Source organism: Heterodontus francisci, chromosome 19 (assembly GCF_036365525.1).
Source record: "Heterodontus francisci isolate sHetFra1 chromosome 19, sHetFra1.hap1, whole genome shotgun sequence".
Lineage (NCBI taxonomy): Eukaryota > Metazoa > Chordata > Chondrichthyes > Heterodontiformes > Heterodontidae > Heterodontus > Heterodontus francisci.
This window is the reverse complement of record NC_090389.1, coordinates 37,213,466-37,235,369: the sequence shown is the minus strand read 5'-3', so window position 1 is coordinate 37,235,369 and position 21,904 is coordinate 37,213,466. Positions and strand designations below refer to the sequence as shown.

The following is a 21,904-nucleotide window of genomic DNA, read 5'->3' as shown; positions in this document are numbered from 1 at the left end:
TCATGCTGTAATGTACTTCATCTTAGGGAGAGGAAAAATCAATACGATTGTACTTCATTTGCAGGTTGATTAATTGGTTGAGATGTTTTGATTGTGAATCAGACCAATGCTACTTTGATTTAACTAGTTAACTACTGATGGATACAGAGGAACTTTATTTTCAGCCCACCGTTGTGGTGATACAATATAATTCATGAGGAAAAGATTGATGTCATAAAAGTAACATAATTTGGCAAGGCGCAACATAAACATCAATCTTGTGTTCTGTTAATTGCACTATATTTTTAACCTTTCACTGGACATCATTTTGCACTAGATTTAAAATATCCTTTTATAGCCTGAATTTTGTGGTCGGGGTGGGCAAACTGCACTTAGCATTCATGACTCTTTTAGACTTGCCCCACACTTTCTGTGGGCCTTCACACTGTGATTTGCACCAGTTAAGAGAGCCGAAACAGCACAGTACCTTCTACAGTGGATTTGGGACCTGTGAACAGGGCAAGCAACAGCATGTCTCTGCAAACATTTAGCTTGAAGAATTCTTGGAGAAATGCAGAGTCTAAACCAGCAAGCATAAATTAGATTATTTAATTCAATGTGAAAATCGTGTACAGAAAGTTAAATAGATTTGAGGGAGAGATAGACAGAAACATTGAATTTAATTTTTTTAAATATCCAATAATTAACTGTAAGAATGAGACTCTACACTTTTAAAAGTAAATTTTCCACTGCCAAAGCAGTTGTTTGGAATAGTTAAGACTTGGTATGCTGTTAAAAATTCTCTCAACATTTGGATTCTCTGTCCTTTTTCTAGTGTGTTTAGTGAGTATCTAGTTGCTAACTGCCACAACATCACTCCTTTATATGTGTGTGGATGCTAAGTAAGCAAGGTACCAGTATAGTGAAGCTTGTGAAAGAGTCGACTAACTTGGGCAGCCACTAATTAATTCCTGTCTTTAACTGCACATGTGCACATGTGCAGATGTGGGAAGTTGCTGCCTGAGTCACCTTGTTCCTCCACAAGCTTCGCTACCTTGATACTTGGCTGCCAGACTCCATGTTTTTTGTTTCGTAATGTTGAGCGCTGATAGCCTGTCTGTATTTATTGCAAACTCCATGCCAATGTTCTCTGAATTTTCCCATTTAAAAAAAAAATACTTTTAAATCTTCGAGTCCCAGAGAGATACAGCACCGAAACAGGCCCTTCGGCCCACCGAGTCCATGCCGACCATCAACCTCCCATTTATATTAATCCTACATTAATCCCATTTTTCCCCCTCACATCCCCACCTTCCCTCAATTCTCCTACCACCTACCTACACTAGGGACAATTTTATACCATGGCCAATTTACCTATCAACCTGCAAGTCTTTGGCATGTGGGAGGAAACCCACACGGTCACAGGAAGAACTTGCAAACTCCGCACAGGCAGTACCCAGAACCGAACCCGGGTTGCTGGAGCTGAGAGGCTGCGGTACTTGCCGCTGCTTATTTTTTATTTGTGATCGCTCCCCATCACTCAATTTGGAGGCTGGATACTTGGCTTTCAATGAGTAAAGCTGACTTTTATCCAGCCCAAATTCAGTCTTTGAAAATTGAGATGAGATGTGAATTGATCTTCAACATGGTTTTCTGCATCATACCAAGGTGGTTACTAAAGTATTCCTTGAAACTGGTGGAGCTCTACAGTTCAGACAAGTATACGTGTGCTCAAAGAATTCATGTAATTTCATGCTTGCTAAAGTTGACCTTTTTCATTACTGTAGAAGGCAGATCATTTTTACACCAACAATATTGCAATGAAGACTTGTTTCTGAACATCTGTTCATCCATCCTTCTCATTTATAATGTAGATATGTTTTGTAGCACTGGAGCAGCAGCCAAACTGTTGTACATGTGTAACTTGTGCATAAAGTTGTGGTTGTTAATTTATTTTGAACCAGCAATTTGAAAGCTAAACTGCCAGGAGTGGTTGGTTGTTCACTGCACTGGCAAATTCTCTGCCAACTCCCAAACTTGGCCTGGATGTGCATCCTACTGCCTGAGGAGGTGCTTTCTGTGGGTATTGCTGTCTCAATTACTTCAGTGCTGCTGTGCCAATATTGCCAAAATGATATCTCAACATGGCTTTGGTTCATAGTTTATGTTTCTGTGTGTGCCTTACAAATAGTGCATGTTCTGTTTGATCAGATTTTTAAAAAATGTAGAATATACAGTACAGAAACAAGTTATCAACTTGATTTATAGCTGGTGTTTGTATTCCACTGAGTGTCCTCCCATCCACCTCATCTCAGCCTTTCGATGTACCTTCCTATTCCCTTTTCCCTTCGTTGAGTTTCCTTTACAGAGCATCTAACTTATCTGCCTCAACCACTTCCTGTCGTAGCGAGTTCCATTTTCTAACCACTCGTGTTTAAAAATTCTCCTCATTTTCCCTTTTGGATTTTTTGATGACTATCTTGTATTTTTCGCCCCTAGTTTTGGATTCTCTGCACATCTATCTTGTCTAACTTATTCATATTTTTACAGACCTCTATCTTCAAATTTAGAACTGAATTGAATTATATCGTTTTGCGATTTGCTGGCACCATGTTTCACGGACTATTTTGTGGGTATTTAAGAAAAATGGTTAAATTTGGAACATTTTGCTTAAACTGTAGCATTCCTGTTCAGTAGTACTTAGTGGTAGAGTATTCAATATTTTCAAACATGTCGATGTAACACTAAAATGGATACACTTAAAACCATGTTTTTTGTCTTCCATTTGCTTTATTTTAATTTTGTTCTGGCAAGCTTACAGAACAACGCACTGAAAACAAAATACTGCAGATGCTGGAAATCTCAAATAAAAGCAAAGTTCTGGAAATACTTTGCAGGTCTGGCAGCATCTGTCGAGAGATAAAGAGTTAACCTTTAGGTCTGTGACCTTTCACCATAGTTGATGCCATAGGCATCTGCTCTCGGTGAGTAGATGCTACTCTGACACTATTGTTGTCTCCTTCAAGCATTTATCTGAATGGGAATATGCTGAGGGGCAGTAATTGGCTACATTAGATTAGTTTGTTTTTTGTGGCTAGGGCATACTGGGCAATCTCTCAAATTATTGGGTAGCTGCCAGTATCATAGCTGTATGGGAACAGTTTGGTTAGTGAAACCGAGAATTCTAGTGCTTATTAACGTTACTTAAAGACGTTTAGTTGGTTATTAATGCACCATATGCCAGATTAAGATTAACAATGTTACAACTGAGGCAATTGACTGAAGGATGGCAAACTGCCAATAAAGTGATCACTACAGCTGATGATTATAAGACTTGCAATAAGGTATCACCTGGACAGTATCAGATGGATAGTTTTAGCAAGCACATTTTGATTACAAGCTATGATCAATAAAATAATTCCATAGTAACCATAGAAATTGATTTTTTTTAAAGCCCATTGTATATAATTTTTTTAACTGTTAGTGATGCATTATGTAGTATGTGTGAACCCTGAGATCTGAGCCTTTGGTTCACAATGAAAGGTAGAAAAAGGCTTCCATTTATATAGTGCATTATGTCTTAAAAGTGTCAGCACTTTATACGCAATACGTTATTTCACATTTTATTTTACATAGTGCTTACAGCAAAGAAATAGGCTGATTGGCCCAATAGGTCCAAGGGTGTTTGTGCGCCACAAGTCTCCTCTCACCCTTCTTTGTCTAACCCCATCACCATCATCCTACTTCCCTATCATGTATTTATGGGAAAGCTAGATATACACATCAATGCTAGTCACATCAAGTATTGCTTGTGGTAGTGAATTTCACGTTCTATCCACTCACTGGGTAAAGTTGCTCCTGAATTCCCTACTGGATTTATTAGTCAATTATCTTAAATTGATGGCCCTAGTTCTGGTCTCCCCAGCAAGTTGTAACATCTTTTCCACAGCTATCCTATCAAATGCTTTCATACGCCTGAAGACATCTATCCGGTTACATCTCAGTCTTTTCTCTCCTTGAGAGAGCCCCAGCTTATTCCAAGCATTTTATGCACAGCAAGATTCCAATGAGTTGACCAGCTAATCTTTTAAGTGGTTTTGGTCAAGGGTAGGATGTTCAAGATGTTGAGTAAAATCCTTTCTTTTCAGATAGTGCTGTCAGATCTTTAGTGGCCTCTTTAACAGGTAAATGTGAATTTTTTTTTTTGTTTCACATTTCATGAAATGGATGGCACCTCTAAAGCTGAAGAACTCCTTAGTAGTGCACTGAAGTATTGGTGTACTTCACAAGTGCTCACGTTTGTAGCAATAGCCAAAATGTGCCTGTAAATGGACACATGTATTAAGATTACGTGGGCATGATGAACGTTAGAGTTTTGTTAGTTGTAAACAGAGGGCAGGGAGGAGACAGTATTTGAGTCCAAAGTATAATTTTGAGGGTGTGGTACGATGAATTTGACTTAGACAGGGCTCAATTGACGAACTAATAAATCATTATCCAGGTTTGGCTATATTTGCAGGGAGAGTCTGAATCCAGGAGCTGATCAAGTGGCAAAAGTATCATTGGGTATACTGCTAGAGGTTTCCCAGATGAAGATGTAACATACGTACTTCTCCACTTTACTGATGGTTATAATTTTAAGCTAGGACTAACTCTCTTCAACTCTGCTTACAAAACTGTGTCTGTGTGGGTCATCTTGCTGACTGCACTGAAATACTTGGCCTAACACAAAATGGGTTTTCTAAGTGCAGTTCAGATGCATGAGGAGCTGGAACACAACAGTTCCCTGCTATAATGCCTGGAACGTAGAAACAAAATGAGTGGCTGTGAAATGTCTGAGCACTTAGGATTGTGCATGTCAGTGCTCGTGGGCTTTAGAAGTACGTGCTGTCAGTCAATGGCTGGCACGGCTTTGGCCAAAACAGTGAGATCCCAGCAACAAATCACTCTTGGCTATCTTTCCTAATCCAAGCAATTAGAACATTACTGCGCAGTACAGGCCCTTCGGCCCTCGATGTTGCGCCGACCTGTGAAACCATCTGACCTACACTATTCCATTTTCATCCATATGTCTATCCAATGACCACTTAAATGCCCTTAAAGTTGGCGAGTCTACTACTGTTGCAGGCAGGGCGTTCCACGCCCCTACTACTCTCTGAGCAAAGAAACTACCTCTAACATCTGTCCTATATCTATCACCCCTCAACTTAAAGCTATGTCCCCTCGTGTTTGCCATCACCATCCGAGGAAAAAGACTCACTATCCACCCTATCTAACCCTCTGATTATCTTATATGTCTCTATTAAGTCACCTCTCCTCCTCCTTCTCTCCAACGAAAACAACCTCAAGTCCCTCAGCCTTTCCTCGCAAGACCTTCCCTCCATACCAGGCAACATCCTAGTAAATCTCCTCTGCACCCTTTCCAAAGCTTCCACATCCTTCCTATAATGCGGTGACCAGAACTGCACGCAATACTCCAGGTGCGGCCTCACCAGAGTTTTGTACAGCTGCAGCATGACCTCGTGGCTCCGAAACTCGATCCCCCTACTAATAAAAGCTAACACACCATATGCCTTCTTAACAGCCCTATTAACCTGGGTAGCAACTTTCAGGGATTTATGTACCTGGACACCAAGATCTCTCTGCTCATCTACACTACCAAGAATCTTCCCATTAGCCCAGTACTCTGCATTCCTGTTACTCCTTCCAAAGTGAATCACCTCACACTTTTCCGCATTAAACTCCATTTGCCATCTCTCAGCCCAGCTCTGCAGCCCATCTATGTCCCACTGTACCCTACAACATCCTTCGGCACTATCCACAACTCCACCGACCTTCGTGTCATCCGCAAATTTACTAACCCACCCTTCTACAGCCTCTTCCAGGTCATTTATAAAAATGACAAACAGCAGTGGCCCCAAAACAGATCCTTGCGGTACACCACTATTAACTAAACTCCAGGATGAACATTTACCATCAACCATCACCCTCTGTCTTCTTTCAGCTACCCAATTTCTGATCCAAAGCTCTAAATCACCTTCAAACCCATACTTCCGTATTTTCTGCAATAGCCTACCGTGGGGAACCTTATCAAACGCCTTACTGAAATCCATATACACCACATCCACTGCTTTACCCTCATCCACCTGTTTGGTCACCTTCTCGAAAAACTCAATAAGGTTTGTGAGGCACGACCTACCCTTCACAAAACCGTGCTGACTATCGCTAATGAACTTATTCTTTTGAAGATGATTATAAATCCTATCTCTTATAACCTTTTCCAACATTTTACCCACAACCGAAGTAAGGCTCACAGGTCTATAATTACCAGGGCTGTCTCTACTCCCCTTCTTGAACAAGGGGACAACATTTGCTATCCTCCAGTCTTCCGGCACTATTCCTGTCGACAATGACGACATAAAGATCAAGGACAAAGGCTCTGCAATCTCCTCCCTAGCTTCCCAGAGAATCCTAGGATAAATCCCATCTGGCCCAGGGGACTTATCTATTTTCACACTTTCCAAAATTGCTAACACCTCCTCCTTGTGAACCTTAATCCCATCTAGCCTAGTAGTCTGAATCTCAGTATTCTCCTCGACAACATTTTCTTTCTCTACTGTAAATACTGACGAAAAATATTCATTTAACGCTTCCCCTATCTCCTCTGATTCCACACACAACTTCCCACTACTATCCTTGATTGGCCCTAATCTAACTCTAGTCATTCTTTTATTCCTGATATACCTATAGAAAGCCTTAGGGTTTTCTTTGATCCTATCCGCCAATGACTTCTCGTGTTCTCTCCTCGCTCTTCTTAGCTCTCCCTTTAGATCCTTCCTGGCTAGCTTGTAACTCTCAAGCGCCCTAACTGAGCCTTCACGTCTCATCCTAACATAAGCCGCCGCCTTCCTCTTGACAAGCGCTTCAACTTCTTTAGTAAACCACGTCTTCCTCGCTCGACAACTTCCTCCCTGCCTGACAGGTACATACTTATCAAGGACACGCAGTAGCTGCTCCTTGAATAAGCTCCACATTTCGATTGTGCCCATCCCCTGCAGTTTCCTTCCCCATCCTACGCATCCTAAATCTTGCCTAATCGCAACATAATTTCCTTTCCCCCAGCTATAATTTTTGCCCTGTGGTATGTACCTGTCCCTGCCCATCGCTAAGGTAAACCTAACCGAATTATGATCACTATCACCAAAGTGCTCACCTACATCTAAATCTAACACCTGGCCGGGTTCATTACCCAGTACCAAATCCAATGTGGCATCGCCCCTGGTTGGCCTGTCTACATACTGTGTCAGAAAACCCTCCTGCGCACACTGGACAAAAACTGACCCATCTAAAGTACTCGAACTATAGTATTTCCAGTCAATATTTGGAAATATTGATTGTTAGAAGATGATGAGAATAAGTTCTAGTGTTATACATTCCTCCACAGTCCCTCTCTCCTGTTCTGACCTTGACCCCACACACAAAAAAAAACTGACAGTCCTCTAGTTCAGCAGCATATTCTTTACCAAAGAGCTCAAGGTAACTGGTCATCCTACAGGCTGTGGCGAGAAATGTTCAATGAGTTAATGAATTATCCACTACCTTGATCTTGCCACTAGAGAACTCTGTTTGAACAATTCATATTCTTTGAGATTTAATTAAGATAATGCATGCAACAAATTCTTCCTGGCTTATTGTCAATATTTTTTGCCATTTTGGACCCAAAGCCAACATTTTTAAAACAAAATATTCAAATCATTTTTTATATTGAGTAACATACATCAATGACTAAAGCCCATTATCCAGCACCCTCAAAGTTTATAAGTGAAAAATCAGTGGCTCGTTCTCTCTTTTTGGTTGAACCCCTTTACATATGAACTAGTAATCATGGACCCTCGACATCTAAATTATAATGCCATCTAATACTTGATATAAAAGTACTGCATGTAAAGAATGTCCTAATGCTTTCAAGAAAACAGATGTTTAGTTGTCAGTGAGATGGATGTGCTGCTTACTGCAGAATCTGTCGTCTGTGATTGACACTCGTAAAGTAATCTCCACTTTCAGATGGGATCTGAACTTGTATTTTCATGCTGTTTGATTTTTAAGTATGGAGTGCTCACCTGGTACCCACTACCAGCCTTGGTAACAACAGGTCTGCCTGGTTATTCACTCTGTTCTCAGCACTCCCCACTGTATGCTTCCCTCCTAGGCCCTGTGCTGCACACCTGGTGGCCACACTCTGCTCCTGCTTCCTGGCTTGCACCAATGACCACTGTTCACTCGTTTACTCTTGACCACAGTGCACTGGGCATTTGCCCACCTTTTAAGGCCAGCTCTGCTTGTTAAGCATGAAAAGTTGCTGCAGACCCCAAGGCATCAGTGGACCCCAATTTGAGAACTATTGTACAAGAAGCTAGAAGATAAATCAAGTAGTGGTGTTTGGGTTTCCACCAAGCTTTTTGATTTTGGAACCCTGTAAAAGAAAGCAAGATGGGGAGGTTATGAATTCCACTGTTTTGAGGTACTGAAAGGTTACACAATGAACTTTGTGCACAAGCTCCTTTGTATATTTTAGGAAGACATTTTTATCATTGGGTGGGATTTAGTCACTGAAAAGTGTAAGTTGATGAGCTGTGAACAGATAAAAATGCTGAAGACTAGAGAGCATACTGTTGCACCACTGTTGATCCCTTTCTGTCTTCCATTATGAAGTACTTCAGGTCTGGTATAGCATGGGGAAGATCCTGAGTAACCAACTCTTATTGAGCTTATATTATGCTGAAATAAAACTCTTCCTTCCAGTATAGGGCAGTCATCCTGCTTATGTCACTGGGTTTTCCATGATAGCTAGGTATGAATTGAATTAGCCAGCAGTGTAAGAATTGCTTCAATCTGAACACTCAGACCTTTTGGAAAATGTTTACTGCTCCTCAGTTTGTTCAGTCATTGACTTCCATACAAGTGAGTGATTGCACAGGAAGAGTCAAGAGAATGTCAGTCATTGAGGTTGACTGGTGCCATTTCTCTTTACAACATTTATCTTCAATTCAAGTGCTGCTGCTATTAAATGTAGGTGTCAAATCTCCAGGCTGCTTCCAGAACCAGTGTTCCAATAAATGAGACCTTCATGATCTACTTTCTCATGTCAAATTCACTCCATTTATGTTTTGAGGCTGATTTGGGAACACTTGGCACAAAAGCCAAAACCTGACTTGAGTATTTTGGTTGCAAATCTTTACTGGTTGGGGAATTGGACCTACAGTTCAGAATTTCAAAGTTGTAATGTTCACTCGTACAGCTCAGTCTAGCTGTGCACCATTAAAAATGGTAACCCGACAGCAAATAGTGGCATCTCGTAGAATCATCGATATTTACTGTACATAAGGAGGCCTTTCTGCTTGTCAAGCCTGTATGATTCTTTGAAAGAGGGGTCATGCTTAGCCCCACATCCCTTCTTTTGTAATCATTCATGGGATGTGGGCGTTGCTGGCCAGGCCAGCATTTATTGCCCATCCCTAATTGCCCTTGAGAAGTTGGTGGTGAGCTGCCTTGAACCGCTGCAGTCCATTTGGAGTAGATACCCACAGTGCTGTTTGGCGAGGAATTCCAGGATTTTGACCCTGTTGTCCATAATCCTGTACATTCCACATTTGCATGTACCTGTTCAAATCCTGTTTAAAATTATTTCTCTAATCAGCTTCCACAGATAGAGCATTCCATATAACACTGGAATCCTGATAACACTAGAATGAAATCATTTGGATACATCTCTCCTTTCGATCTTTTCTCAATGACTTTGAATCTATGATTTCTAGTCTTTGAATCGCTCATCGGAGAAATATTTTTTCACTGGTCTGTCAACACCTCTCATCTTAAAACCTGTTGGGTCACCACTTAACCTCTGTTCTAAGGACCACAGCCATGACTTTTCTGACCTCTCCTGATGATTGAAGTCTCTTATCCCTGGTCTACCACTTCTCCACCCTTTAGAAGACCTTTACATCTTTCCTGAAATGTGCTACCTAGAGTTGTTCGCAGTCCTCCAGCTGAGGCTTAACCAGTGATTTATAATGTTCCAGCATGATCTCTTTGTTTTTATATTTTATGTCTCTATTTTTTTTATAAATCCAAGCAACCCATATGCTTTTTTAACCACAATCATTCAAAGGCCCTACCGTCTTTAATAATTTGTGTATACGGACAAGGTCTCTGCTCATTTACACTTTTCAAAATCGTTCCATTTATAGTGTACTGTCTTTCCATATTTGTCCCCTCAAAGTCCATCACTGCAAACTTCTCTGCATTGAATTCCATTTGCTTCTTCTGCCCATTTCACCATCCTGTCTGTCACCTTGAAGCCTATAACTATCCTCATCTACTTTGCCGTGTTTTGTATCATCTGTGAACTTTATAATGCTGGTTGCTACACCCGGGTCTAGGCCATTTAGAAAAATAGCAAAAATTAATGGACCCAAAACTGACCCTTGGGAAGCACCACTGCAAACCACCTCCCAGTCTGAAAAAACTCCATCCACCACCAACCTTTGCTTCTTGCCACTGAGCCAATTTTGTTTCCATACTACCACTTTCCCCTTAATTCCATGAACTTCCATCATCTTAACCCTTCTAAATGGCTTTTTGTCAAATGGCTTCCAAAAATCCATTTATACATATACTGCACTACCTTGATCAATCACCTCAAAGAATTCAATCAAGTGAGTCAAACACCGTTTACCTTTACCGAGTCCATGCTGACTCTCTCTTCCAAATGCAAGTTTATTTTGTCCCTGATAATGGTTTCTAATAACTTTCCCACCGCCAGTATTAGGCTGGCTGTCTGTAGTTGCCTCTCCCCTCTCTTGAATAGCGGAATAACGTTAGCAATTGTCCAGTCGTCTGGCAGTACTGCTGTATCCAATGAGGCTTGAAAGATTGGGATCAGTGTCTCTATTTCTAATTTTGCTCTTGTCAGCCACCTAGGTTATATTCTGTCTGGACCAGGGGAATACCAACATTTAGTAATGCAAATCTTTAGTACATCTTCTCTCATACTATCTTGTCCATAACTTTTGTGTCTCTTTTTAGTTTATCACATCATTTGCTTGCTTTGTGAAGACAGATGCAAAGTGCCTATTTTAATACTTTCTGCCTACTTGTTAATAGGCCGATTTATTTATTTTTTCCTAGCCAAGTGCTAATACTTTATATGTTTATAAAATGTTTTAGGATTCAATTTAATGTTTGCTTATCTTTCCTGTAATCTCTTTGCCTGCCATATTAACTTGATCTTTTTCCCCCTTGTACTTTCCATCTTTCTGATTATTCACTGAATCTTGCTCCTGACGTTTTTTTCTTGAACCTTTTTTTGTTCTATTGATTCTCTTAGTCACCAGGACTGCTCTACTTTTCCCTTCGGAATATACATAAAAACTCAGTTATATCTCATTCAACAAGGTGCAACTTTCTCAAGGGTCTTTACAGCGAGACTGAGCTTTGGACTGGAAGCTCTCATCAGTTCAAAGATTTGTCATTGATTACAGCACGCCCTCTGGGGAAACAGAATCATTGACAGCAATTTCTGAATTTGTGTCGAACTGCGCATATACAGACTTCGGAAGTTACTTTCTGTTTCAGAGGAGTAATGATGAATGCTGACAGTTTCCTCGTCATTCCCACTGCAAATTCCGGGGCATTAGGTTTTTCCCCAGCTGTAGTTTGTTTCTGGATGTAGGGATCCAAAGCACTTGGTATTCATGAAAGTGTGTATGCTAACTGATTTGCATCGCAGTCCTCCTGGTGGTAGCATTGAAAGTAAAGGCTGTTAGCTGTGTTCTAAGCACAAGTATGAGCGATAAAATTTTCTGTACTTGCTAAATTAATGTCGGCATTTGATATCTAATTAAATTTTAGGCTTTAGCTTCATCGGATTAGGTTTCAGTGTTCAACTATTAGGACAGCGCATTGCTTTTAATAGGCTCAAACTTGAGCTGTTTGAAATTTTCTTCTACTCTTGCTTAAAAACTCCAGAGCATTGCTGAACACTTTGTGGTGAAGTGAGCAGTTTGATTGTATAAATACTGTATTGAGCCACGTGTGGGTTGTTCCTGGTCCTGTGCATAACTTCTCCACCCCACCTCCCCTTCCCTTGGCCTGGAAATAATAGTCTTGCTAAAACTTTTGTAGTTTTGAAAGATAACTTAAACTAAGGTTGTTTGTCCCAGCCAATTGTTAGTACATGCAAAGCATCCCTAAATAGGTTGTTTCCAACTGTGCTCATTATTGCCATTCATTGGCCATCCTTCCTGGTGTTACAACTAAATCAGTGTTGCATTGACAAATTAACCTTAACAGTTAATATTCCGTGGCAGATACCACATTTGTGTTGTATGGCACCTTTGCTGTACAATATTCATTCCCATATTGAATCCTGTCCTTCAGCCCTGTTGGAACTATTAGTATATACCAGCTGGCTGGTAGCTTTAGTTTCGCTATTGTCAACAACATTGCTGTGACTGGCATATTCTAATGTGTTGGCTTTCAGTTACTTTTGATATAGTGATATTCAAGCACTTTGCGTTCACTATGGTGTTTCTGGACATCTGTAGTACATGGCAGTTTCATCTATGTTACCCATTTGGTCTAATGAATACTGATTACACAGCCCAAAGTTAAGCTTTTTTGACCTAAGCATCTAGCAGGTGTTAGTTATTTGTTGTACAGTGTTGCAATGGCAAACTGGTGAGCTTATGAAACAATACACCTGTCCTCTGCTTGCATCAAGCTCCTTGTCGTGGACATTTTTGTTTAATGCACTTTGCCTTGTTTTGGCCTAATAAGCCTCAATTGACATCATGTAATAGTTTCTTGCACAAACTACTTTGCTCCATTGATACCATCTAAGTGCTTAACATTACATGGATATGGTAGCAGTTTGTTTTCTGTTTCTGAAAACAGTGTCCAATTTTCAATTCTCAGATGGCTGAACAAATGCTTGATATTTCTTTGTGTTGGTGAAGCTTGCAGTTTTTGTCTATATTTGCAAATTTGTTCAGCTGCTTTATCAACCAAGTTGCTCGAGCTTCATGTCTGCATTGCTCTTAACATTGCACCATAGGTCGGAGAGGGCTTGTGAAGGTGTTAGAAATTGAATCTAATTACAAATTGACCCTCTAATTTTGGCTGATTTTTAATATGTATTACGTGGTTTAGTTGGTCATCGTAACATTTATTGTAACTTTTTTACATGTCTGGATGAGCCAACAGCTGCAGGTGGGAGGGAAGATCTAATTGCCAATATGATTTAATTATTATAAATAGCTTTCCTTTTGGAGACAGAATCTTGCCAGTTCAAAATTATAGGGTGGGAAAATGTTCATCTTTGCAACTGTAATTTGCTGTCATTCAGTGATAGTTGCCTCTTCAGTTTTGAGATGTGCATTAGATTGAACATAATTTAATCTTTAAGTCGTCATGTTTAATTACTTAACCAGTCATGTTAAATTTGTGCATCCAAAATTTGCACTCCTATTGAAAATTAAGTTTAAATTGTTCATTAACTGAAAGCTGGTGAAAAATTCAGATGGCTTCAGTAAATTTATTTTCATTTGGAAAGTGGGTTAAATTTGTTTAATTGGAGTATTTCTGAAGAAAATGTCAATTCTGTTTCTATATTGGAAATGTGCATTACTTTCTCCGGCAGAAAGGCTAAGTACTTCTCGTGGCTACTAACACTCTTAGAAACAAATTGCATACCTTTTTCAGTGAATGTGTAAAACAGCATGAGCTGAAATGAAATACTTGTAGGAGATTTGAGAAAGGAAGCAGTTTTGAAGAAGTGAACAGAACTGCAACTTGTCTTCTCTGAACTGTTGAAATTTTTGATCATGTTGCCTCTGAATTTTTTTCTTGTGTGGAGTAATGGAATTTACTTAGTTGTAAGATGTAAGCTGGAGAGGTGTTTAGGCTGAATATTAGTTTTATTCTGTAACCAGCTGACCAATTTACTTTTGTTTGGCATGATTGTCTCTCCAGAAGAATACATTAGGAGCATTGTTCTGTTCGAAAGTGCTTTCAAGGGAGTCTCAAAAGTTCTTAATAATTTTGTACTATTTTTGTTAGCACTACCGAATAAGAGGAAGAGTTATGAGATATACCCTGTAAAAGAAAATTTGATCCTCTTTATTTGTTAACTTCCTCTTTTTGACTTTTGGTTAGATTTCAACAAAAGTTCCTATCATCACGCTGAATTTCTTTTGCAAGTGAGCATGTTGGGACTGTGTACAAAATGACTTGATCCATATTACCCATGAGCTATGTTAAAAGAAAGACGTGCATTTTTATAGCATTTGTCACGACCACCGGACATCTCTAAGCACTCTACAGTCAATGAAGTACATTTGAAGTGTTGTAATGTAGGAAACACAGCAGCCATTTTGCACGCATGTTATGCCTTTGGGGGAGGGAGAAGTAAAGATGACTAGGAAAAAATGGCAAATGGCCATAGATGCCAAATACCTGAAATTTTGAAAGTTTGAGTGTTTGTTGATTTGTTTTACTTTTTTTTTAAATGAATTTGAGCCAATTGGAATACCTTGGGCTCCACAGATATGTTCCATACAACAAAAACAAAACTTTGTTATATAGCCTGGTTCTTTAATAGAATCAGTGTTCCAAAGTGCTTTACTCTTCTATGCCAGAATAATTGAATATTGTAATAACATTTCTAGCATAGACTATATTTAAATGTACAAATGCATTCCAGAAATGGTTCCACTCAATATACTTTTGCTGTCAAAGCAATATTTTATAACTTTCGTACTCATTGGACACTTCCTAAAATGTGAATTGCTTTGGCTACTTTTCAAAGTGGATTATTTTTATAAGCATTACTCTAATTTAGAAGCTATGGCACAGTTGGTAGCACTGTGGCTTCTGAGTCAGAGGTTGTGGGTTGATGTCCCAGTGCAGAGATTCGAGCACAAAAAATCTAGGCCTGATTCTTCAGTGCAGTACTGAGGGAGTGCTGCAATGTTGGAGGTGCCATGTTTCGTATGAGGTATTAAATGGAAGCTCTGTCAGCCCCCCTCAGGTAGACATTAAAACGCCAACGGCACTATTTTGAACAAGAGCAGAGGAGTTCTCATCAGTGTCCTGGCCAATATTTATCCCTGAACTAACACATTTAAAAAAAAAAATAATTAGCTGGTTATTGTGTTTGAAGCTTGCAGTGCACAAATCTAATGCTGTTTGCACTGCATTACAAGAGTGACTACGTTTCATTGGTTGTAAAGTGATTTGGGATGTCCTGAGGTCATGAAAGGTGCTATATTAATGCAAGCATGTCTTTCTAATTTGGTGTAAAGATTGCAGTCTATTGAAACACATCTGCCTTTCTGTTTGTGATTTTGTTTCTGCTGCTTGAAATAAATTTGAATTATATAGGCATCTTTCTCAGTTGCTGATTTCAAGTTCAGTGAAATTTTGTTCCTGGTCCATACAAATTCCAATACATGAAAATACTGAAATTTCACGTGTCCCTGCCACCTTGCTTGAGGTGTATTTTTTATTTTTTTTGCATGGTGGATGGATTCTAATTGGAAACGCTCACACTAGAGTAGTGCAACTTTTTTGTAGCAAGTTGAAAGTAAACGCTTCAAAACTGCAAGTTTTTGTTTGTGTATTTTTCTGAGGAGTTGTGCCAAATTCGGAGGCAGCGAAGATGAAATGAGTTGAGACGTTGCTCTTAGCTGACATACGTTGTCCAGGCCTTGCTGTCGTAGAGCAAGGTACTGAGCCTGTGTCCTCAGTACCTTGCTCTACGACAGCAAGGCCTGGACAACGTATGTTAGTCAAGAGCGATGTCTCGACTCGTTCCATCTTCGATGCCTACGAAGAATCCTTGGCATCAGGTGGCAGGACCGTATCTCCAACGCAGGAGTCCTCGAGGCGGCCAACATCCCCAGCATACACCGTACTGAGCCAGCGGTGCTTGAGATGGCTTGGCCATGTGAACTGCATGAAAGATGGCAGGATCCACAGGGACGCATTGTACAGCGAGCTCGTCACCGGCATCAGACCCACCAGCCGTCCATGTCCCCGCTTTAAGACGTCTGTAAACACGACATGAAGTCCTGTCACATTGACCACAAGTCATGGGAGTCAGTTGCCAGTGATCGTCAGAGCTGGCGGACAGCCATAAAGGCGGGGCGAAAGAGTGGCGAGTCGAAGAGACTTAGCAGTTGGCAGGAAAAAAGACAGAAGCGCAAGGGGAGAGCCAACTGTGTAACAGCCCCGACAACCTACTTTATCTGCAGCGCCTGTGGAAGAGTCTGTCACTCTAGAATTGACCTTTTATAGCCACTCCAGGTGCTGCTCCACAAACCACTGACCACCTCCAGGCGCTTACCCATTGTCTCTAGAGACAAGGAGGCCAAACAAAGAATGTAATGTGCCAAATTGGGATTGAGTGGCAATCTGTATGCAAGTTATTATAGTACCTATGGGATTGGTCTCAAAACTTTGTCAAGAAAATTCACAATACTGTAGACTGCACAATAAAAGTAAAAAAAAAAGGCTTGCAATTATGTCGTGCTTTTCATGTCATGAAGATGCCCTGGGCCCTACACAGCCATTGAATTACTTTTAAAACGTTATCACTGTTGTAAGGTGAAGGTGACAGTCAAATTGTGCATAGGAAGGTCCCACAAACAGTAATGAGTTGAATGACCAGCTAATTTGTTTGTTGTGATGCTGGTTGGGAGACGTTGGCCAGAATATTGGGAGAGCATATAAAAGACCCCATGACACAATTTTGTCCACCCAAGTAGCTTGATTTGAAGTTTCATTTTAAAAAACAGTGCTCTTGAGTACTGCACTGAAGTGGCAGTGTGCCTTAAACGCTGAGGTCCTGAAATGTTGCTTAAATGCATGACCTTCCAACTCTGAAGTGATTGTGCTGCCACTGAGAAGTTGACATTAACAGTTAATGTGTGATGGAGTAATTCAAGACATCGAGCAACAGTTCACAGAAATGGAAAGGAGATTGGTGGAATTATCAGATTGTCACTTTACTGTACAGCTGTATTGACTTTTCTGTTCTCCACTAGGTCGGTTGGGGATTTTACTTAGCTTGCATAGCAACTAGGACAAGTCATCTAGATCAGTAGATTAGTTTGAGAGGGGAGGCAGGTTTAGGATTGGGAATATGGGAATTCAAGTTCACACTTCTAATCTAGAACTCAGATGTTGGAACTTTTTAAATGAGTAAATGTTAAAAGATATTTCCACACAAGCTTAAAATGTTACTCTTTTGTAAACCTCTTTCATAGCTCCCAAACACAATTTTATCCCCTACCCCAGCTCTCTTTGTTGCATGTTCTAGTTAATGCATAACATACTTGTTTGTGTCTGCAGTATTCCCTTCACTATCCAGCGTTTATGCGAGCTGCTTACAGATCCCAAGAAGAATTACACTGGGACAGACAAATTTCTCAGGGGAGTTGAAAAGGTAACCAATAATCTAGAAACTGGTATTCGCCTTATTGCTAACCACTTTGTCGACTATCTACCCTTTCTAGCATTAAACCTGGGATTTATCAGTTGCAGCCTTTTCAAGTTGTCAAAGGATTGAGGGTGGTAATAAGTGAAATAACATCCATGAGGCTTGAAATAAGAGTTCTGTTTCTTCCATATTTTTCTTTCTCCAACTACCTTTAGAAAACAGTATGTTTATTCAGAGGTTTGTGTCTTTATTTTAATTAGCATTTCCTGTTGAATAAATTAGCTTGATTTCATTGCTCAGAAACTGTCTTTTATATTAGTCTTTTAATATTTGCAGTAAAACCAAATGCTGACACCTGGATTCCAGCTCTGCTGAGTGTAAATCGGGGATTTATCACTTAATCTGAAATAAGATTTTAAACAAATGCTCCACTGATTTCCTTTAGAAGAATTATGGCCTTTCACCCACAAAGAAAACTACCCACAACTAGAAAAAAAATAAAAACAAATTATTATTGTAGCTTTTTAAAAAAAACTCGCATGAAGTTGTTTTATGTTGGAAATGGTTTTGAAATTCTAGCAACATAGGACTAGGAGTAGGCCATTCAGCCCCTCAAATCTGCTGTGCCATTTATTGGGTTGTGGCTGATCTCCGCCTCAACTCCATTTGCTTACTCTTAACTTTAGCAAAGAAAAATCTATCTCCCCCCTTGAGAGGGGAGTTCCAGATTTCCATTACCCTATGCACGAAGAGCTGTTTACTGATCTCACTCCTGAATGGTCTAGCTCTAATTGTAAGATTATGACTCTTTGCCTGGATTCTCCCACCAAAGAAAATTATTTCTCTCTATCTAAACTATGGAATCTCTATCTTTTTAAACACCTTGATGAGACCACCCTCAACTCGAGGGAATATAAGCCAAGTTTGAAACCTGCCCTCATAATTCTAACTCTTTAAACTCCGGTACAATTCTGGTGAACCTGCGATGTACCCACTTCAAGTCCAGAGGTGTGGTGCCTGAAACTGAGTGCTGCATGCCAGATGGGCCTAACTAAGATCATGTGCAATTGAAGCATCATTTCCTCACCTTTTTTGAATTTGTTTATGTGCACTAACTTTGAGAGTTGTGTACATGAATGCTCAAATCCTTTTGCTTCTTAATTCCTGCTCTCTTTTTGATTTGTCTTTCTCATGTCCAATATAGATGACCTCACACTTCCCAGCTGAACTCCATCTGTCCCAATCATTTAATTGATTTATGGCACGTGAACACTTCCTACTTCATCCATGCAATTTACTGTGCCTCCTAACTTGGTCTCATATTTGGAAACTTGCATGTGTAACTATATATTCCTTCACCTAAGTCATACCTATAATATATTAAAAAATACATATAAAAAATGGTGAAAAACTGAGGCCCCAGTACAGATTCTTGTGGAACACCTTTTTATCTCTACATTTTCCTTTATCCATACATTGTGTCTGTACCTCCCAAATAATTATTGGCCCATAATACAAGGTGACCTCCCATGCCCTGCAATTTCATTTATCATCTTTTATGCAGAACCTTATCAAATGCATTCTAATAATCTATATCACTGCTCCCCTATCCAGCAGGTTGGTGATCTCAAATTCAACTGGAGTTGTCAGGTTGCTAACTGTATGTATACTATTGTCAAATGACGATTTTGAAAATTTCCTTCCCTGTTGTTTTCTAAGATACTCCTGTTTAACCAACAGATTGTGACTCATTGCCACCTCCTTGCTGTTTTTGAACTAGGCATGAGGCGTATCTGAACAAAGCAAGTTATCTTATTATTGGGAAGAGATTTTTCATCAGACCTCTTGATACCAACTAGAATATTTGGGAAAGTCAGGAGTTCGCTATCTCAAAGACTCTAACTGAAATGTTTTACAATTAATGAACTATGAGGGTTTATATAGTAAGATTTTAGGTGCAGAAATTTCTTGTACTTGGACTCATGTACTCTCTTTGTAAATTTACAGAATGTTATGGTTGTCAGCTGTGTGCATCCCTCTACAGAGTAAGTAAAAAAAAATTAAAATACTTTATGGTGTAAGCTTTTTATTTCAAGAATTGTTTAATACTTCAAGCGTTTAAAAATTCTGATTATTTCTTTAGGAAGTACAACTTTGGCTCGAATACTTTGAATCGAGTGAATGGCATCATGCTATCAGGAAGCCATACTGGTTATACAGACAGGTGAGCCACAGTGTTAGTTTTCCTTTTGGTATTGTCAATTGTTTGCAAAAATTGCCTTTTTTAATTCCCTTAGTTGAGAAAGTAGCTGGTCCAGGCTGAAAACAACCAGTGATGCTTGATCCTTTTTCTTGAAGGCATGCTTACAAGGCCACCAGGGTGAGAAATGTTGACTTTGTCCCAAATGTGGCAGTTAATAAGTAGTTGTGGGCTATAGCTCCAAATTAATGCAAGTCTTTGTCTACTATTCACCCTATAAATTGAACCTATTCACATACTTTCTATTTCTATTAGTTGAATATTCAAACTGAGAACGTTTTAGAAATAGCTGTCACATTTTATATCATGCTGTTAATTAAACAGGAAAAGCTGAAATTTGAGTTGTTAAACAACTGTGGGAGTTTGTGAAAAGTGCCTTCCTGGTTGCCCAATTACAGTTTGCCTCTTGAGGACTCTAAAACATTAGGTTGTTACTGAGCAGGAAATTGTCACAGACCATTCATACCTGTGGCCCTTCCTATGCACTTTCTCTGTGCTTGTTAGCAAGAGGAAAATAGAAACCTAGGAAAGGAAATGTGACCATATTTAAAAACAGCAGTTGAGGATGAAACGTTATGTAACTTTCAGTGAAAGTAGTGAAATCCGCTTTAAAGACGTCTGCAAACGCGACATGAAGTCCTGTGACATTGATCACAAGTCGTGGGAATCAGTTGCCAGCGTTCGCCAGAGCTGGCGGGCAGCCATAAAGGCGGGGCTAAAGTGTGGCGAGTCGAAGAGACTTAGCAGTTGGCAGGAAAAAAGACAGAGGCGCAAGGGAAGAGCCAACTGTGTAACAGCCCCGACAAACAAATTTTTCTGCAGCGCCTGTGGAAGAGCCTGTCACTCTAGAATTGGCCTTTATAGCCACTCCAGGCGCTGCTCCACACACCACTGACCACCTCCAGGCGCTTACCCATTGTCTCTCGAGATAAGGAGGCCAAAGAAGAGTGAAATACAAGTATAAAACAGATATGGGAGAGTGCAATGCAAATGGTGGTCTTAACTGTCAGTTACTGTCATTTGTAACACAAAATCTGATCATCTCATGATGCCAGCGATAACTTCAACATTGTGCAGAGGGTTGTGGCATGCCATAGTTTAAACCTTCGTGAACTTTGCATCGTTCCTCTGAGCCGGAAAATAAGATGCATATATTAAAACTTAAATAGATTTTCATTTTATTTGAGCTTCTGGACTTTGTTATATTAAATCCCTCACTGTGAATAAGACTGTGCTGCATGAAATTCCAGGTGTTTTTCCCATTGAGGGAAAAAAGAATCCATGAGGCCCTCTAGTGGTAACATGGATTGGAGAACTGAATTCACTTCAGTTTGGGATGGTGCTCAACAAATGCCTGGGTGGATTTTTTTTCAAAATAATTAAGCCGAAGTAACTGGATTCAAGTTTTTTAAAAACATGTTATTGAATGTGGAGCACTATTTAGTTTTGGAGGCAAATTAACTTGGTGAAATGCTGAAAGTTGGCTTGAAAATTCAGAATGTGCACTAACATTTCAATCATTAGTTCCTGGTGTACAATTGTTTGTCTAACTGGATCATATGAGTTGTTTGTATGTTTACTTGATGTATTTCAGCAGAATCTAAATTTGGAGTACTTGATTTGCTTTCAGATCAAATATAAATGGTCCTGGTACTCCAAGGCCTCTGAGTCGATCAAAGGTTTCATTATCAAGCCCTTTAACAACAAACGGTTTGCCGGACAGCTCTGATAGAGAAGTAAATGTGCAACAAACGGAAGACCAATCACCCAGGTATATTTTCCAAATCCATGAACACAGTTGGTAATCTTTATTCAGAATGCTGAAAAGATGGAACATTCACTTTGGTAGGATGTATGAAAGTGTTAATCTACTGAAGTTCTTTCCAGTATTGGGGACTAATGTAAATTATTAATTTCTGCTGAAAACAATAATTGAATGCTAAAAGTGCCACAGCTTTCATCTGTTTTCCTTTCTTTTTACAATAGTGTTTGTTGTGTGGATAAAAGTTTTATGCAACATTTGAAGCCATTCACTTGTTGAGAATTATATGTTGTACTTTATGATTTTTTTTTTACCTCCTGAGGGCTTTAGAATTATCCACACTCTACCAACTTGCTGAAAGTTGGTGTGTTCTTTATTATGCTCTGGCAGTCCTATATTTAAT

The 21,904-nt window shown here is 39.7% G+C and overlaps 1 protein-coding gene across 3 annotated transcripts in view; it reads left to right on the top strand.

Annotated features, from left to right (window-relative positions):
• Window positions 1-21,904, top strand: part of LOC137380020 (serine/threonine-protein phosphatase 4 regulatory subunit 2-like) — a 66,679-nt gene that overhangs the window by 40,802 nt on the left and 3,973 nt on the right. For all 3 annotated transcript variants that reach the window (XM_068051501.1, XM_068051499.1, XM_068051500.1), the window contains 4 exons: window positions 17,392-17,485; window positions 19,487-19,524; window positions 19,623-19,703; window positions 21,370-21,510. In XM_068051501.1, coding sequence (XP_067907602.1) covers window positions 17,392-17,485; window positions 19,487-19,524; window positions 19,623-19,703; window positions 21,370-21,510 — 354 coding nt within the window. The remainder of the gene's footprint in view (window positions 1-17,391; window positions 17,486-19,486; window positions 19,525-19,622; window positions 19,704-21,369; window positions 21,511-21,904) is intronic.